A 14,678-nucleotide genomic window follows, 5' to 3' on the forward strand; every position below is an offset into this window, starting at 1 on the left:
TACCTTATGCACTGTTCTGATTCTCGGTGAACTTAATCTCAGTTCCAGGTGAACATGTTCTCGCTGTTTATAGAATTTATTATCATTTCCCACATCCGGTGTGTTACTGATCTAAATTTGTACTGTACAGCTTTATTACCAAAAAATAATGAGCATATTCACTATCGTATGCTCTTTAATAAGTTCGGTTCTTATGAAGAATTCTGATGTATTATAGTTGCTTGTAGTTCGATGAATAGTAATGTTGCCAAAAGGAATATAAACGATTTTAAATTGGTTATGTAAGCTTCCAAGCATCGTTTGTCACATGACGGGGACTCGCCAAGTGAGTTTTCGAGGCCGTGGTTCCACATCCAACAGCAGTTTTAACGCCATCGTCTAAGGACGTGCGGTCATTTCATGTTTCTGTGCTGAGGAAGGTGATCAGCGCTCATGTTCATTCCATAGCTGCATAACCCTCCTTGTACCTAATAAATATTGTATTCATAAGAAGCACGCAAAAACGCTTGCTGCAGGTCTCCAGCATGTATGTGGTTTTGATTTTTCAGATGGTTTGAAGACTATTCTGGATCAGAAAACAGAAATTAGAGTTCTAATCGGTGATTGCCTGAAGCTTTCGAATCCCCTATATGTAGCAATTATTGTTCAGCTCATTTCATCTTCTGAAAGTGCCTCATTGCTAATGCTTGTCTCACACAAAGGAAATCTCAAAGTTAACTGTGTTCATGCTGCTGCGTTTTGTTGATATTAATCTCATAGCGACTTGTTCTGTTTTTTTTTAAAGGCAGCACACCACGAATCTGGGGTAGTACGGATTTCAGGTTGAGTATCCGAATACGGGGTCGAAGATTATGGAGACCGGGATGGTTCCTCTCATCTCTCTCTGAATCACTGCAAGCAGCCGGACCCTGAATGCTATTTTGTACGATGCCCTCTATTGCAGCGCGCCACCCTTGCACGCGTACCGCCTCTTACTGTCTATCGAAGCAGTCCGAATTGGATTTTCGACGAATCGCAGTGCGGAGGCGGCGCAAGGGGTGGAGCGTTGCAATAGATGGCGTCGTACAATGCAGCATTCTGGAGGCGGCTGTTTGCAGTAATGCAGGGAGAGATGAGCGGAACTACTCCCGTCTCCATAATCATAATCTACGACACCGTATACGGATACTCCACCTGAAATCCGCACCACCTCAGATTCGTGGTATGCTGCCTTTAAACGAATAAGGACACTTTTGTTGAGTTGTTTGACTTTCGCACTTAGACTCTTTCTGATAATGTTTAGGCAACAAATTAATCCTTCCACTATGTACGCTCGCTGACACCTGCTCATCTGGCTTCAAACGCAAATATTTTTTTCCATTTTTCCATCTTTCTGCTGTAAAACTTGTAGAATTATGAAATTTTACCATCAAGTGGGCGGGTGTAACGCCATTGGTGAGAGGTTTCGCTGCATCTGCACGATCGATTGACGGTTCGAAATCACCCTAATGCCAATCAAGCATTTCACTCGTCCTCCGGGATCCATAAATTGGTACCATACTTCTCTGGGAAGGTAGAAACGATGACTTGAAGCGATGATCCCGGAATCGCATTGCATAAGCTAGACACGCGTTCGTGAACCTCAAATGATTCTGTGAAGTAAACGCAGTGGCGCATCTCAATCGGATTCATTAACCCCAGACACCTTATCTTTCATCCTTTACTATCGAAGCAAATAATCAGTGAATCCAACTCAACGAACATGTTGCTCTTTCGACGCACGAGATCTTCTCCAAACCAATCACTGATTAGGTGTTTGGCAGTACTTTCAGAAGATAAGGTAAAATGAGAAAGCGGATCTCGAGATAACGGCTGTATCAACGCTTCAGGCGATGAATATTACTCTAGTCGAAGATCTCTAATTGCCAACAGTTCAAGTTCATCCTGATTAGTTACTCCACCAGGAATGGAGCGGTAATTTAAACAGCCAAAGTCACAATCTCTTCCTTAACTTATGAAACGTCGCAGTTGTCACATGAGCTGACAATCGTGCTCTCCAGATATGACAGCTTTTAACTGCGGTCGGGTCGAACCGAGTGGAACTCTTGATTGCGCAATCGGGCTGCGCAGAAGGGTGGAGCTAGTAAAGGTCCCATTGTTACGATTACCCAGCGAGCTTCAGGTTGTTTTGTCCCAACTGTACTTCTGCTGAGCTTGTTCCAAAGAAGCTTATCTTATGGATACTGAAACACACAAAACGTTTAAAAGCAGCGTGTCACGAAAGTAACGTAGCCGAGAAAACTGCGAGAAAATACAAAGTTCGGGGTGTGTATTACGAACACTGCCATGCCTCCGCTCAATCCCTCCCTCTTGAAAAACGACGTGGGAAACTGCGTCAAATCGTACGAGACACGTTAGGACGCGACTCCTTGTACACGCTCCGGTCCCCTCAACTGTCTATTCATCGGTTTAGTTGGATAGGCTGGTGCAGGGGCCTCACGGACCTTCTGCTGCTCGCTCGTGGACGCGGCGCGTGCACAAATGCGGGACGTCTTCACGTATCTCGTAGGAACAAGGGCAGTTTCCCACGCTGTTTTCAGGAAGATTAGGGGGAATAGTATGTCTCATAGTCGTAATCTACACCCAGAACTCCATAATTGCATGACTGAGACGTCGAAATAGTCAATCTCGTGATATGCTGCCTTTAAAAATAATTTTTAAGTTAAAATTAGAGCAGTGGGATCTGAAATAGTAAGACGTGTACTGGAAAACTCCTCAGTAAAGACACGTATGTGTCGAGTTGAGTACATATTAGTAGATCTGCAACATATAATCTTTCGTAAATAGTGCACACTCATTTCTTATAGGTACAGCATTTAATATTATAGTGACGTAACTTTGAGAAGAATAAAAGCTATTGAGACACTACTCCTTTTCGTAATTTTTGATCCACTCCATAGATTTTTTTTTTGAAAGAAACGACTCACTTCCGTTCTTTGAATTGCTGGCTACCGATTTGATCCAATAGATTTTTTCGTGGTTCGTTTTTTTTTTACAGCTACACGCTATGAATACTTAATAATTAAACAAAATAACATAACTTGGCAAATTTAGTGGAGGCATGCAGCAGGATCAAAACGAAATGAAGCGCGGAGCAATTGCTTAAGCGGCTGCGTTCGAAACGGCGCGTTGAACCATACCGCAGTCGCTGTCTTACCGCACCACTTCGAGCGCATCCGCTTACGCAACTGCACCGTGCTTCATTTCCTTTTGATCCAACTATACTTTGATCATGCTATCTGTAACGTCAATTAGTTGAAGGAGAACGTTCTAGAAAATAATTTTTTTCATAACCAAATATTAATACTATCTAAAGGTCGCATGTTTGAGGTGTTCATCTGACCTCTCGGGTAAATCTAATCTACTTCTAGAACAAAGCATGTGTTCTCCAATATCCTTGAATCTCGTCGCGGACAATTTCAATTTCTAAAAAAAGTACGGCAAAATATCAAATAATTACACATTAATGTTAATAGCGATAATATCAGACTCCATTTTTAGTTAGTATTCAACTTTGCTATTTTGATTACCTGCGTGCTTTTCTGTGCTGATTAAATTCATACAATTCCATAAATTTCTTCACCGACTTCTATCATAACACTTTTTCCAGCTCTTTCCTATCTTTTTAACAAATCTTGCCTAAGGATTGAACTGAAACACGTGCAGAGTTTAATTCAATGAATTTCAGTATCATGGGAGAGACCACTGCCGATCAACTGGCGTGGGTGGTGTCCACGTTCTGTCTGGTATTAGCAGTTGGCGCCGTGACGCTAGTGGCTAGTTTTCACTCGGAATTAGTTTCTATCTCAGCACAAGCAGAAGACGAATTGCAAATATATAATGTGAGTTCCATGAAGAAAAGAAACGTTAATTAAAGTAGATTAGAGCAAATTCCCATTACGTAACGATATCCCATAACATAAAAGTCAACTTCAGAAGGCACATGAGGAGATTTGGAAGGAAGCAGTCAAACTCGCTGATAAATACGGAAGAAAAGTTGAGAAGCGCAACGTTTTTTGTAAGTGTATGGTTTATGATCCATTCGAGAAATCAGCAGTTTGTATTTGTTGCAGATTCCAGTCGTCAGGCACCTCCTGCTGTTCCGGTTGACCACCAACGTCGTTCTAACCTTCCCCTGCACCGTCAAAGGCGTTACTATGTGGGGCAACCTGTCTACAACAATTTATATGTACAAGGAAGTTAGTTGGTTACAATATAGAAACTATTGAGGCGAAACAAAATAATTATCTACCAATCAATAGATCAAACGAAAACTTTCCAGTCCCACAACAACCTCTGCCCCGATTTAACACATTGAGATGTCAGTGTCCTCCCGGTCCTCAAGGACCCCCTGGGCTAGATGGATTCGATGGCAGTAAGTTGATTATAAAGTAGTGCATTACTGAGATCTTTTATTCCCTTCTTCTGTTAGTACAGAATCACTCATCTACTTATCCTTCTAGCTAGGTGACAAGTAACAGATTCACCGGTAACAGATTCACCTTTCTGCACAATCGATCGGAGGTTCGCATCCGCCCTTGTACAAACCAAGGCTTTCGTCCTCTGGGGTCGATGAATTGGTACCAAACTTGTCTAGGAGGACAAAAACACTGACTTGACACATCGACTAGCCTCCGCAAGTCATTAAACGTCTTAAACTAATCTAAATTGAAGTGAATCTGCTGGCGCATCCCAAGCGGATTGATTAACGAAATACAGTTCATCCTTTATATCCTTGTCCTCCTGATTCAATGGCTGCAGAAGTAAAATTAGCAGCTACTAAACGTGCCATCTCACCTCGCGAAGTTCTTTTTATTTCTTAACCACTAAATGCGACAAAACGGCAACAGAAGGCGGGAGCAAATTTTTGCAGGAAAAAAAGCGAGAATTCTGCAACCCTTCGAACATCTTTTTCCTCAGACAATTTACCCCACACCTGCATGCACCATCGAAAAACGATATTGGTAGTTGTCGTCTGTATACCACACTGCAAACGGCGAGCAGTGCTTTGGCAGGAGAAAAACAACTTCCTATAGAAATAATGAATGACTTTTGCGTGTACTCGTCCAAAACTCCGACCGAGATCAGAGGCTGATCGAAAGAGTGTGCCGTTATAAACCTGTTGAGAAGATTCCAAAGAGGTGTTAACCAAATGAAACAAACCGCAAGTTTATCGTTTATCACACAGAATCCATACTCAAACCAAATCTAAATTTCCGAAAGAAAATCATACAACCAAATTAATATGGTTAAAAAGAGAAAAATGTAAAAAAACAACAAGGTCAGCGATTAGTCTACCCTCACAACTATCTGTTAGATACTTCATCATCTCACGAAGTAGGCGCAAAGAAATCGAAGGGAATCAGTTTAGAGGAGAAATAACTAATATAAAACTGTTTATTGTTCCCTTATTTGATATAAAGAAGAAATGAGCTTTTTTAACCAGCATCCCGTAAAAGTATCTACAGTAGCCTACGAACGTTCTATGTCGGCATTGAAAGCGCGCACTAGGTCACCTCCATCGATCGATAGGACGACATTGCCGATACTAATGAAAATAATTTTGCTGTGAGAAATCACGAAGAAATCGTAATCGGGGAAAAGGAAAAAAATGCGAAAAAAAAAACAAAAAAAAGAAGAGCATCGAAGAGCTTATTAGCGCAATCGCCCTACCAAAAATTGTTCAGTAGATCAATCGGTAAAGGGAGACCAGGAGTCATCATTACACCTTCGATGGCGACAATGAACCTACAAAGGTCAGGCTCCTGTACTTCCAATATTTGATTAAGCGCTTAATTCATCATCCTATCTCCTAGAACAGCACAACCACTTTCCATTGAGACAATTTATTCTGTACATGACGTGAAATTGGAATGAAACTAGACTCTACCAAACAAAGAGAGCATTATACGAGATGGACATACAAAAATGTTTTAGTTCCTGGACTCAATGGGGAGGATGGGCATAATGGCGAAGATAGCAACTCACTGAGACTGCACTATTCGGATGCATGCGCTATTTGTCCTGCTGGACCACAGGGACCACCAGGAGAACCCGGCCCAGAAGGTTTGTTAATTTCACAACCGTACATAATTTGCACCTTGCGAGAGTTTCGCAGCCTCAGATAACGACTTGCTTGCACGCTTACACGTTCGAACATGTTCTTACTTGTTTCGGAGACATCAGGTGAGAACGTTACAAGTATAAGATAGGAAGTCTACTTGTAACGTTCTCACCTGATGTCTCCGAAACAAGTAAGAACATGATAGAACATGTGAACATGCAAGCAAGTCATTTCTGTAGTTGCGGAATTTCCGCAAGTTCCGAATTCTATCATTCTCTCATCATTTCAACAACGGTTATTGTCCATAAATTTATTCTAAACTTAGGTGAACCAGGTCCAACAGGGTTTCCAGGACCGCCAGGAGAAGACGGAGCACCTGGTATTCCAGGACCCAAGGGCCAAACAGGGGACAGAGGAGCACCTGGTGAAAAAAGTACAATAACTTATTGAAGAAAAGCAATGATGAAATTTTCAGGAGAAATTGGGACGCCAGGTCTGCCTGGCCAACAAGGAGCTAACGGCATAAAAAACGTTCCTGTGCCGGGCCCACCAGGTCCTCCAGGACCAATAGGTGAAATAGGGTTAGATGGTGAGAGAGGACTCCCAGGCTTACCTGGTCCTCCCGGGCCTGTAGGATCACCAGGCTGGCCAGGGCAGACTGGAAATCCAGGTCCAAACGGCATTATTGGATTGGTGAGTGGGAAATGTTGTAATAGTGATAATAAAAAAGTACGTAGGATCTTTCAGCCAGGAGATCCTGGAATAAGTGGCGACAGCGGCGGCTACTGCCCTTGTGTTGCAAGATCTACACGCGAAAGTACTGACTCGTCAGAAGATTTATAAGAAATCCTTTTCCTAAGAGGTCGCTTATATCCAAATATCTTTCACGATGTTCATTTCAAATAAATAAAGTAGTGGCCATAACAAGACAAATGCAGGCCCACAAATATCAGATCAGGTACAATAACGTTAAACAAACTAATTACTATCGAAAACAAATAATCATCTTCGGTGCTTCCCACAACATGCGAGATAGCATCAACTGTTAACAAATATAAACTCATAAAAATGCTATGGACACATAATTTGTTTATATTGTGTAAAACACGGATACAAGTTCTCGTTAACAATCACAACAATTCCTTGAAAGTCTGACGATGAGCTATTTATAAAGATGGGTTTCTATACCTGTAATTGATAGTGCGCAGGCGATCTAGGGAACAGACCGCGCCTACTTTTTCACCTAAAAACAACTTAATAATAGAGGCAAAATTGTATTTGTGGAGACATAGAAAACCAGAGAAAACTGGTTGTACAGCTGCAGAACCACTAAAGCCTTACCTGCTTGTTAGCCTGTCTATGCCTTTCTATAACCATCTGAATTGCCTCATCCTTTTCTTTTAAGAGTTGTTCCACTTTCTCACGGTGTTTTCTCTCTGCACTCATTAAGTCTGCTTGTAATGAAGCTATCTGCAATCACAGAACATTGCATCAACAGAAAATCCCATAAAATAAGTGAAAAGGCATCGCACAACACATCATTTACCCCACAAATTTGAGGTGGTACGGATTTCAGGTGGAGTATTCTTATACGGGATTATGGAGAGGGGGCTGATTCTGTCCATTTCTTCTAATTGCCGTAAAAAGGGTCCGAAAGACGCGGCGTGTGCACAAAGCTGGAGCGCTCCAATCGAACTTGTTGTACGAAATAGCGCACCGGAGCGCTCGCAGCCGTATCTTCCGAGCCTTTTTTAAAGGCAATTAGGAAGAAATGGACGGAATCACCCTTCTCTCCATAATCTACGACCCCTTATAAGAATACTCCACCTGAAATCCGTACCATCTCAGATTCGTGGGATGATGCCTTTAACTGCTTTTTTACTCATAACTGGAACTCTGCATCGCAGGTTGGAACGCAGAACTAGCCTAACCAACTTCGAACTTCGGCACATGGAATACTAGAATGGGTAGACTTTGGTGGAGAGACTGGTGGTCAAGATCAAATCAGAACTGCAATAAATGTGCGCATCTGAACTGGAAGGAAAATGGAAATGCTGCGTAGTGAATTCAAATATAAAGCACCAGACTTACGAAAACATCAAGGAGGGAACTCTGAGTACGAGAGAGAGGAAGAAACGAATTAAAACTGCAGCATTTAAGTTATTGAAAGGCGAGGACAAAAACGAATGTGGTGGTAGCAAACCGCCAGGCCACAATGCATTTAACATCAAGACGACGCTAAATCACACTGCAAATACTATAACTGCCTTCACGATCGATCGGAGGTTCGAATCCCCACTAGTGCTCAGCAAGCCTTTCATCCCTCCGGGGTCGATAAGTTGGTACCAGAATTGTGTGGGAGGATAAAAACACTGACTTTCCACTTCGGATAGGCAAGTCATTGTATAGGCCAGTTACACGCTCGTAAACCTCAAACGATTCTGAATTGTAGTGAACGTGGGGGTGCATCCAAGCGGATTGATTAACGCCAGACACTTTACGCTTTTAAATTATAATTGTGCTGTGATATCCTTTATTCTGCAGTTTCGGTGATGCGTACACTCAGAATTCCATGCTCTGTGTTTATATTGCAGGAATCAACGTTATCGCAAATATCCCAAAAAACATGTGGTGGAACCCCATGTTCGATGGATCCGTCTTCTAATGTTCGAACACCAGTATTTTTTATTTCGATGAAAGTTGTTTGCAAAATCGAAGCGAAGCTTCTTTATTTGTCTATTGAAAATTATGCTTTAGAAAATATGGAAAAAAGGAATTTTTCCCACAAGCACTTTAGGAGTGATTTCATGTGTTGCGCACGTGGAAGATGAAATGAGAACAAAAATTCTATGCTTGTTGTGCAAGAGAGGGAAGTATTGAAGAAAGCCGTGAAGGGCGAACAGCTCCGACAGGATAGTGGGCAGTGAGACTGTGGAAACATAGAAGACCTCATTTTTTAAATTCTCGAGTTTCTATTTAGAAGCGTGCTGCTGATTAACAATCTAGAAGGAACGAGAACGAAAGTATCCGCATATCATGGATTACTAGATTGTTTCCCTCATTGGTGGCCTTTATTGGAGTTGTTATTAGGGTCTTCAAACACTTTTGGCAGCCTATTGCGCATAGCGTCACAGTACTTTAGAAATAAGTTTGTACTAGAATACCTGCAATCACTATCGGCAAATCAATAATTAATTGCTCACATACCTTTTTATCCTTCTCCAGCATAGCGGCGTCCTTTTGTGCAACAACTGTGTTCAACTTTGTGATCTGATCTCGTAACTGTTGCACAAGCATCACATTTTCGCCTGAGTCCGCAAACGGGTCCCGCTTTGCTATTTTGGCGGGCTCTGCTTGTGATTTGTTAGCCTTCAATGAAAAACGATCATTAGTGGTGTCAATTCTTTACTGACTGGATAATTTAACTTTGATGTCTAATTCTGAAAATCAAAACTACTCCAAACCATTTCCAAAATGGCAAACCACGACTTGTGGTTCTGTGTGGTCACATTAAAAATGAATTATTTGTTTTACAACAGAAATTGTATGGAGGAAATAAGAAACAAAGGAAATATGTTATGTACGAAGAGAATAGCTAACCTTTTTTTCTTCCCGTTTCCGCTTCTGACCAGAGTGTTCATGAGACGAAATAGCCACCCCTGCCAAATTTGTCTGCTTGTTCGCTCGCGCTTGAATCACACACATACGACAAAGTGTAGGCTTAGTCTGCAAACAGAACACAGCTGATTAGAAGTTCTCTTGTTCTTGAACATGATCACTTTTTATTAATGAGAAATTTGAGTATACTATACTTCACAGACTGTTCAATGGGATTTTTATTGTGCTTAGCAGCATTACCTTCCGACACCCATACCTTCCTCATAGTCTTCAAAGTGCTACTGTTTCTGAAACGTGGACCACCAAATATATTATTTCTCCTCATAAAACCAAGAACTAAAAAAGTAGAAATTTGAGAGTGCTAACATTAATATTACGTAAACGATGACTTCCAACTTCGCACCATACTTCAATTCTACTGACACTTGCCCAGGTTGATTACAGATAATTCCTCCATTCAATCAACAACAACATTCGTTTTGCTGAGAATACTCGCACCGACGCTGAACTGAAGCCGGATATATCCACTAAAATGTTTGAACTACAGCACACTGTATATTTGAGAAGCATGACCGCTGAGCACAGGAGTAAACGAGAGCCTAGGCAGTGCGCAAAAAGAGATCTGACTTCGGCGTGAGAAAAAGAATAGAAGTAACTGTAGTGTGGCATGTACGATAATGGCATGTGGTGCTGAGATCATAACCAGGAAAACATTAGTAAAATTCTAGATTTCTGCTTAAAATCCCTATATAACAAACGGAATGAGCGCTTGACGATCACCGGTGACCTTTGCAGTACGTATGACTATGTAAAATACACATCGCTTGTGTTCTCGAGCTTAATCAGTATCTAGCATGAAAGGAAACTTGGAGAATCAGGACGAGACCTATGCAACCTCAGTGTGTATCAAAGTCGGTGCGGGTATTCTCCGCAATAAAACGGTGAAATTGAAAGTTAATTGGGCCCTCACCATCCAGAACAGGAACAACACTTCTAGACTCAGGGCGTCAAGAATAATGGAACTTTCAGCGACAACCTCCGGTTTTATTTATTGTAACTTCCCTTCCATTATTATTTTATCAATGAATCCACTGTTTCGCAGTACAAGAACTCATAAAACCAAGAACTAAAAAAGTAGAAATTTGAGAGTGCTAACATTAATGTCGTATATTACGAAAACGATGACCAACTTCGCACCATACTTCAATTCTCTTCTGACTCGCTCAAGCAAAGTTTTTGGTGGCATCTGAGAGATGTATTCTTCTAATAAAACAGGTTAAAATAATTTCAGCCTCGCGAAAGTGAATGAGATAAACAAAAGAAAAGTTATGATAGGAACTAGATGTTTTTTCCCGAAAGAGATGGTTTCCAGGTAGTATTCATACGTACTCCGTTGGAAAGCAACATTACCTTGACAGAATTCGCACTTCGAGGATCATAAGCTCGTCTAGTTTCGTTTCGGAATTCTATTTAATTTCTTGTTAAAATCCACTATTCATTTTGATATGTCACCTTCTTAGGATCCTTGGTGAAGGCAGCACGCAGTTTGCAATTTGCACATGGGATTGGAGCGCCAAATTTGCGTTCCGAATGAGAACAGTACACACATTTCTCTTCATGGAAGGCGGCCGGTAATTGACAAAATTTGCACGTTGTGGGCTAAAGAAGATATTTTTGCAAACAACAAAATAAAAGGCTGTTCTAAGATACATTTGTCACTACAATGGGTGTGACACGTATAAGACAATGGACATACCTTACCATACTTTGCCTCATTTTTCTGACATTTCTCGCATTGGACGGAACTCCTGAAAAGGGTATAAGGACCGTAGAAACCCTGTAGAGACCCTTACAGTCAAGATATAATCAAGATGAAACTAATAAAGCTCCACTTACCCTGCCCCATTCGACTCTGGTAGATCAGAACGACAGTTGCAGCATTTTTTCATCAAACTCATGACCACCAAAATTGCTATGCTATAAAAAATGCTGCTTAAAACAACGTGCCTTTGATTTAGAAAATGTGGTCAAAAGTTATAAAATTGACGCTTTAAACGAAAACTCAACATATGAAGCAAAGTAACAACAAGTCGAACAATTACATATTTGCGTAAGCAACATAAAACACATCAGGAAATAACCAGGAAAAAAGGAAAAAATGAATAACAATTTCAATTCAACCGTATTTACGCGGTGACATGTTCTTCTGTACTCGAACTTTTCAAACCAAATGGGTACAGGTAAGACAGGAAACGTTCTTAAAAGAAATCCAAAAAAGACCCTCAACGAATAAAATCCAAGCTAAAGAGTCCTACGTAATTTCATCTGACAGAATAATCAGGGTCTCAGACATCAGACTGATAAAGGAATTCAGATGCAAAACATTAAACAACTGATCAAAGTATTCGTTCAAAATCAGAGTTGTTCAAAGCACACATACACCTAGTCCTTGGACATAACAACAAGACTTAACAACACACTAACACGGGGATAAACAAAATGATGAAATGTAGACCACAATCATGCACATGAGTTGACCTCAAACAGCTAGAACATTGAATTAATACCACTCACGCGCATACTCACTCATCTTGATCGTTCTTACCATAATCTTTGAATCCCTAGTTTGCGGAAACCGGCACACAACCCTCCCCAATCCTGGCCCAACACTGGAGAGAATTCCCTGGTTCATCCCCTCTTTGCACGCGATATTACGGAAATTCAAATAGCCTCCGGTGGAAACCCACCCTCGAAACTATGCACGCGATCGCGTTGGGGTCGCGATGTTAAGACGTCTAATAAAATACCTCTGGTGTAATTACAGACAGGATGCTGCGGAGGGAATAAATTTGGCGTCTGCACTTCGTTCAAGAGCTGCTAACAGAGTATTTTGGGCAGGGTCAAGCGTGTAAATGGCTCCTTATTTCTGGACGCTATATCTTACTTTTTTCTCTCAGTAACTTTAGCTTACATATCATAGATACTCTAAGACTAATGCTTTGATCTTAGGACCCCGATTGATTTAGTTATTTACTTAAAGAAATAAGGGTGCAATGAGTGCCCCCAAACCCAAACTACATTTCACCCATTGTTTTTAGTATACCGCTCACGTAGTAATGAAAAATCAGTAGTAGTGGTCAGGATTAAAGAAACAAATTGGACGCTTAATAAATAAGCTCAAATAATACGATATTTTAGATATTAATAAGTAGTGTTATACTGGACGTTAACACATTGACTGCAAGTAAAATAAAAACATCGCGCCATACGCTGTACGGGGCGCCTTGGTTGTTCATTTCTTACATGCATCTTCCGTATCAACTGAATCAAAAGCTTTCTTCAGTTCGAGATTGACTGGCATCTTGTATTCTCGCGATACTTCCCGAAGTTTGAAATGGTGAGTATGTGGTCTCTCGCACCGATCGCTGGTTCCTCACACGGTTGTCCCTTATCTAATGTACTTTCAGTCCTAGGATCACTGTTGTGAAGAGCTTCTGGATGTTAGACTGAAAGTTTATTGGGCGATAGTTGCCAGTGTCATGCCAATCTCTTTTTTTATGCAACAGCATGGTCTTGTTGGTTTCCCATTGCTTAGGAAGCTTGCATTTCAACAGATAACGAATGAAGAGCATCACAAGTGTATTGAAGATGACCGGCGCTATGTTCTTTAGTTCTTCAGACTAGATTCTGTGATAACCGGGTGAAGTACGATTCTTCACCGACATGATGGCGTGTCGGACTTCGGAATGGAGGACATTTGAAAGGTCTACCTATCTGTCCGTCAGTCTTCCCTCGGACGGTGAGGAGGCAAATGAACGTGGTTGTTGAAAAGATCTGATTGGAATTCATGGATGACCTTCTCCTTCCTCTTTCCGGATGCTGGATGTTCCATCTGGGTTTCGAATAGCGATAATTTTTTTACGATCGGCGATGTTTCGAAGGGGGTAGGAAATCCTCTTGCTCGTCTCCGTTGCTTCAGCCAGTTCTGCTGCTCTTCTTTCTTCGAGATTTTTTTAAAATCACTTCTCTGCAACATTTCGCGGGCTCGGTCATAAATTCCTGTTTGCATACAGCTTGTGCAGCCCTAAGCCGACATATTAGCTCAAGAGTTTCCTTAGACAGGCGTCTCATCGTGGTTTTCAAACGTTCAGCCTTCCTTGTACAGTCGTGAAAGTGTTGAAAAAGATTGTATCGATCGTATTACTGGTAATACCCATCGCTGCACTTTGCGACAGTCCCACCTCCGTTCCAACCGCTTCCCTCGCCGCGCCGTTGCGAGCGCATACGCAAATGCGTCGCAACTACGCTCTTGATTCATGTCGTCTTGACCCGACTACATGAAAGGATGTAACGTTCTCCAGAATGGACAAATGAAGCTTATTTGTTAGAGGCGACTTCAAACATCCTCCCTTGCACCTCCTAGTCACCTAGTTGCAAGCTTTAGGTCAGACCGACGTGCGGGATACAGGGGTATTGTGAGTCAATGCTGACATAGCAAAAGCAGGAAGTCCATCTTTTGACCACCTGTGTCTCATGGAAGGCACAAGTTCGCTTTTCTTTCACATCTAGCCCCCTGTCCATCATCTGTGGTATGTAGTCTCGCTAATCAGTCTCTCGTCGACTAACCGGTTGTTCGGCAGACTTTTCCACTCAGTTGGGTGGTTAAATATTTTCAAGAACGATCAAAAATTCAGTCACTGGTAAAAAAAAGTTGGCGGAGTATGCTCAAAAAATAATGCAGTACGTATCATCGACCCCTATGATGTATAAGGGGCGTGGTATAAAGGACCGTTCGGCACTGCATTGATACATGATTGTCCTTATGACAGAACAAGCAGTTACGATTAGTCCTTAAGTTGTCATGATTGGTCTTTGATGGGATGGCCTTGTTGATATGTTTGTGGCCAAGTCTGCTTTCGACGTAGGCTTTTGCAGTGATCTCTGTTTTTAAGAGATT

The 14,678-nt window shown here is 41.5% G+C and overlaps 2 protein-coding genes across 4 annotated transcripts; one reads left to right on the top strand and one right to left on the bottom strand.

The window, feature by feature from the left end:
• Nucleotides 1–231: 231 nt before the first annotated feature.
• Nucleotides 232–6,946, top strand: RB195_006766 (uncharacterized protein; the record flags this gene model as incomplete). Of its 2 annotated transcripts, XM_064180039.1 has the most annotated exons (10): nt 2,521–2,596; nt 3,728–3,760; nt 3,850–3,881; nt 3,976–4,057; nt 4,113–4,238; nt 4,322–4,414; nt 5,977–6,105; nt 6,429–6,527; nt 6,579–6,796; nt 6,851–6,946. In XM_064180039.1, 10 exons carry the CDS (start codon nt 2,521–2,523, stop codon nt 6,944–6,946), a joined length of 984 nt encoding a protein of 327 aa, XP_064036943.1. The 2 variants fall into 2 exon arrangements, with proteins under 2 accessions (XP_064036942.1, XP_064036943.1); XM_064180038.1 differs by lacking the exon at nt 2,521–2,596 and adding an exon at nt 232–281 and having other exon boundaries at nt 3,728–3,881.
• A 388-nt stretch (nt 6,947–7,334) lies between these two features.
• Nucleotides 7,335–11,921, bottom strand: RB195_006767 (uncharacterized protein; the record flags this gene model as incomplete). Of its 2 annotated transcripts, XM_064180041.1 has the most annotated exons (8): nt 7,335–7,346; nt 7,445–7,573; nt 9,311–9,472; nt 9,704–9,829; nt 11,234–11,380; nt 11,478–11,529; nt 11,618–11,693; nt 11,912–11,921. In XM_064180041.1, the coding sequence occupies 8 exons, from the start codon at nt 11,919–11,921 to the stop codon at nt 7,335–7,337; spliced, it is 714 nt and encodes a 237-aa protein (XP_064036944.1). The 2 variants fall into 2 exon arrangements, with proteins under 2 accessions (XP_064036944.1, XP_064036945.1); XM_064180040.1 differs by lacking the exon at nt 11,912–11,921 and having other exon boundaries at nt 11,618–11,679.
• Nucleotides 11,922–14,678: the final 2,757 nt, after the last annotated feature.

The sequence above is a fragment of the Necator americanus genome, chromosome I (genome assembly GCF_031761385.1).
Source record: "Necator americanus strain Aroian chromosome I, whole genome shotgun sequence".
NCBI classification, from domain to species: Eukaryota; Metazoa; Nematoda; class Chromadorea; order Rhabditida; family Ancylostomatidae; genus Necator; species Necator americanus.